Genomic DNA, 5,000 nt, shown 5'->3' on the forward strand with positions numbered 1-5,000 from the left:
GTATGCACTCTTGTCGACCTGTGTTGCAATGTTTGTAAGTCCTCTTGTCCACCTGTGTCACAGTGTTTGTACGCACTCTTGTGCTCCTCCATTGTAGCGTTGGAAGTACTTGTGTGCATCTGTGTCTTTAGTGTTTGTACTGAACGTCCACTTGTTCAGTTTTGTCTTATTGTTTGAATATACCCCTTGTCGGCCGTGTCTTAGTGTTTGTATGTTGTCATGTACACTTGTGTCTTGGTATTTGTATGTCATTCTTGTGGACACATTTTGCCTGTCCAGTATTAATTTCACAACATGAACATTTTGCTGTACCTGTACACAGACTCTGACTGTAATAGCCATGAGCCCGTCTTTCCACTCCATTGTCAACTTGTTTATTTCTCCATACAGCTCACCCATGGTAACAGCCTGCACAAATAAAAGCATATGAATAACAGCACACAGTTTTATGGAGTACTACAGACCTTAAAAGAGCTAGGCTTTTTCTTCAGAGTGCAGGAGTTAGATTTAAGGATGTTGGATCACTGCAGAAACCAAATAATTGTTGCTGGAGTTCGACACAAAGGTCGACTTGAATAAACAATCACGATAAAGACAATTACCTTTGGATTCAGGACGTAAGTCCGAACTTTTTGATAGTATGGGTTATCGTCTCCTTCTTCATGCAATGTCGTGAGAGTATCTTTAAGTATCTGTTGAAATACATGTACAACACATCTTGTTAATTACAACTAATAGCTGCCTCTAAATTAAATATTCCCAGCAGATGGGTTTCTCTTCAATTTTTGGATGTCAACTATCTAATATTTCTCCAATTGGACTAAAAAACGGCTGAATACCTATTACTAACCAGTTAAATGCCAAAGTACAAAAGTTGAGTTATGATTGCCCAAATTATCACGATTAGTAAATTTTATAATCATGGCGGTGAGAGGCGCTGCTTATTTTGGTAATCGCAGACCTTACAGAGTTTTGACAGACTGCATGCTATACGTGCAATTAATAAGTAACAGCAACCTAAAAAATATCTCAGAATAACAAATTGGACTGGGCGTGCCTCCTTGGAATTCTTCTCATCCAATTATTTTCAAACTGGACAGTAAGGAGTACTATTACAAATATAAATTAATGCCGTCGCTCACAGCTCCTTTATTTGGGATGCAAATAGGGAGTTGAAAACGAAGATAAGCAGGGCAAAGGGAATGCCAAAAACAATAATATTACTGGTTTATGAAGGGAAAAAGTAGTTTTTTCCTTTAGCGTACTCCGTCAAGCAACAACGTGGAATAGTCAAATTTTGAGGTTTTGACGATAAAGTGTGTATTATAACAGTGAAAAATAGCCACATGATGTCTGTAAATATTCACGGCTGATCATGTGTTCATGTGCTAACATCATGAATTATATTTAGGATAACGTGATGTTGTAAGTGGTACTCAGTAATAATAAAAATTAACTCAAAGACGCCTCTATTTTTTCATATACCTAGTGCAGTCTCTCTTAGTCTTGCTGTTCGTCAAGTATTTACTTGATATTAAGATCTTTCCGCTGACGTTCATTAATTAATTATTGGTGGATGAAAAGAAAATAGTACAATTTGGCAGTTCGTGTCATGGCACGTTTGAGTTGCATACTGGGCAACGTTATGGGTAATGATTCCAATTCCGAAGTTTAATATACAAATACTGTTTTTCCCACCGAAAACCAATGCACAACATTTTAAAGACCGCTTTTTTTGTGTTAACCTGTTTTCCGACTTAAATTCTAGCGTTACAATGATAGCTAATGATTGGTTCTTGGTTTTATCGAATTACCCAATAACTCAATCTATTTTGCGACGTCTGTCTACATTAACAATTGAAAAAAATAGAGATAAAGTCGATTTTGCGACAACTTTACGTTCCAGTCAGTTTATCCCAATATTATTCAGGTAGTCAAAATTTCATCTTTAGGATCCATTCGTTGGCTTTTGTGTTCGTCAAGATTATCTTCGGCGAGGTTTTTCGCTTGTGTGTTCTCAAGTTTGCTTTGAAACTGGAAGATGTTTACATTTTCAATTACGACTAAACGCTAATGAATGAATAGTTCACGACCTGAAGTCAAAATAGAAACGTTTCGTTTGGGAGCAAACGAAACAATTCCGACAAGTCAACAAGGTTTCCAAAACGGAATATCGCGTGAAACGGAAATTCCGATTTCTGCTCGGTTTTCACGGAAAAAAAAAACACCAAACGCCGTCCACCTACAGAAATTGACGTTCAATCGGCAACCCGATTGGTGCTAACAAGGCCAATTGGGTCTAGCCGAGACACAAGAACAAGATGGGATGATCGCGAATGATTGCGATGATTGCAGTTATCGTTGCTAATGTCTAGTGATCCAAAAAAAGTACCGACCCAGAGCAATCAGCGTTTAAACAGAAATGTTTCGACGTCATCACAATGGCCGTTTTTATGCTAGAGACGTTAAAGTAGTATGAGACGTTACAGTCGTCTCAAGACGACTTTAACGTCTAGTATAAAAACGAGAAATAAGACAGGTGCATTTAATATCTGACGACTTTAACGTCTTGTTTTAAGTGCTTCCACTTAATGCGTTTAGTATAAAAACGAGACGCCCTCACTTGGACGCATTTAGCCCTGAGTCCTTTGTTAATCTGCACTTTGTTCCTTCCTTGCTCTCTTGGTCGACAAGGCAAACAAGCCATGCGCCGAGGCTAAATCTAGTTCCTCGTCCATCGCCAGAAAATGCTGAGTCCTAGACTGATTTCTGTCACAAAAAATATTTGCATCTGTCCTTCTAGGCGACGTCGGGACATAAATTTGAGAAGCTGCAATTCCGCCACGTTTATTTGCTCATATATTCGTGTGTTAACGTTCATTTGGTGCCGAGTTTGCTCGTGCCCAGTGTCTTCCGATAAGAGAACCTAGTCATTTTCTTAGAAAAATCTTGTTTTTGTCCGTTAGTTTGTTTACTTTTATGCGTCCCGTTTTTATACCAGACGGCTTTAACGTCTCAGACGTCAAATGCGTCTTGACGACTTTAACGTCTCTAGCATAAAAACGGTTAATGTCCTCATTTGCTGAGAGTTTGATTCAACTACCCGTAACGTAATCGTAACCACGTGACCATTTCAGTGCGCCGTAACTGTGTCGCAAATGCAGGTCCCTAAACCTGCTGTGTCAGACCAGTACTTTCTCAAATTGGCGTTTGTCCATTTCTGATGTTAAAAGTGTAACCTCTTGTATTCTGATCTCATGTTTCAACGTCTTACAATGCTCGTTAAGGGTTGAAGTCGGTAGCACGTTTTATGTTCCTGTAAACGTACCCCCAACCATCTTCCAGTTTCAAGACTGATTGGTCTGAGTCGGCAATTTTTCTGGTTCACGTTATGCTTCCAGTGCAGGACAATAATCTTTTCAGTTGATTTCTAATGCCTTTTCCATGGCTCGCGACTGCGAAAGAAGAGTCTGCACCGAGTTATTTAATCGACACTTTTGTTCAAGAATACTTCTTAGAGTCACTTGCCTCGTAGCTAGTGGTTTTTCCTCCTCCTGTTGGTCCCACAGTCATCACTCCGTGTCGCACAATCATCGTCTCATACAATTGGATTGTTTTCTTCACCATTGACGGAACAACCTAATCAATTAATCACAGTATCACAACAAACTGGAGTTACAACAGAACATGAAATTAAAGAGAACAACGTCATGGTAGTGTTGCCCTTTTCTTTTCAAAACTGCACAAAGGCCATTCTTAATTGCCTTTCTTGTGCTTTAGAGGAAGACATTAGCAACTTTTAAGAGGAAGCTAAAACCCATGATAAATTTTAAGCTGCCTCTGTTCAGAGGCCTTAGAGCTGGAAAACGTGTTTCATTTGCTATCCATTCACACCTCTTCACTTTTTGTTAAAGCGCCGTTTATAATCTGAGTGTTGCAATGTGTTCTTCCTCAGATTCTATTGACGCAAGGACATTTTTAAGCGTTTACATACAGAGAGTCAAAAATGGCGAAAGATAGCTTCTTAAAAATACAAACTACTCTCCCAAAAGACGAAAAAACAACTTTGCTTCCACTTCGTTTAGTCATTCACTGTGGAAGTTTGTTATCATCCTCATCTTCAATTCAGGATAAGCCTTGGAATCTTATAAACGTAGGTAGAAGTGATATTTCATGTGGTTCTTAAGGACAATGACAATCAATGCGCAGAGATGATAAGCGAGACACTGCAATACCAATACCTGTAAACCTCTCTTTAACAAAGACTCCTCAATCGTGGCTTGCAGTTTCCCATAATCGTGCTCTGGGATCTCTTTACCAGGGAAAAGATCTGAGAGGATTGCCTAAGAAAAAAGTTTCAAAGATTCGTTAACGTTCTTTGATATTAAACCAAGATCTGTGAAAAAGTTAGCAACTAGCTGGGTGTTATAAGTGGAATGAAAAAGATACTTCCAACTAGCGCGAAAAACTAGCGCAATATTATAGGAAACCTGGCTTTTAAATGCCTTCCCAATAAAAGCTATTAAGAACCTGATGAGCGCATGATTGTCGAAAATCGCACGGTTCCTGAGGTCATATCATATATCTTATCATCTATCTTTCTTTACCCTCGGATTTTTAGAGTAGCTTGGTGTAGCTACTATCTCCGAGCATTTACCCTCCCAACCATGATACACTACAGAAGACAGACCACAACACCGGGAACTACATGCCCTACTCTTTGCGACAAGTGTGTGGGTTCTTTTACGTCCCACAGGATTATGAACGTTGAAGGGTTAAGAGACGGGACCTCCGGCTTATCGTCCTTATCCGAGAAGACTAGAGAGTAATTACAAAGGCAGCACTTTCTCCTCAGTTATTTAAAGACCCTGAGTGTTGGTCCGGCCGGAGTTAAACTCACGACCTTCCGCGTGACAGCCCGGTGCTCAACCAACTGAGCCACCGGTGCGCGGTGCCTACATTCCCAGTTTAATAAGCTACAATTCGCACCAAACGCGGTT

The 5,000-nt window shown here is 39.8% G+C and overlaps 1 protein-coding gene across 1 annotated transcript in view; it reads right to left on the reverse strand.

Annotated features, from left to right (window-relative positions):
- The window catches only part of LOC138056915 (dynein axonemal heavy chain 6-like), a 94,440-nt gene that overhangs the window by 49,459 nt on the left and 39,981 nt on the right, over nt 1-5,000 (reverse strand). The window contains 4 exon segments of the mRNA XM_068902865.1: nt 313-408; nt 603-692; nt 3,529-3,639; nt 4,242-4,343. Of these exon segments, the coding sequence (XP_068758966.1) occupies nt 313-408; nt 603-692; nt 3,529-3,639; nt 4,242-4,343 (399 nt within the window).

Source organism: Montipora capricornis, chromosome 7, assembly GCF_036669925.1.
Source record: "Montipora capricornis isolate CH-2021 chromosome 7, ASM3666992v2, whole genome shotgun sequence".
Taxonomy (NCBI): domain Eukaryota; kingdom Metazoa; phylum Cnidaria; class Anthozoa; order Scleractinia; family Acroporidae; genus Montipora; species Montipora capricornis.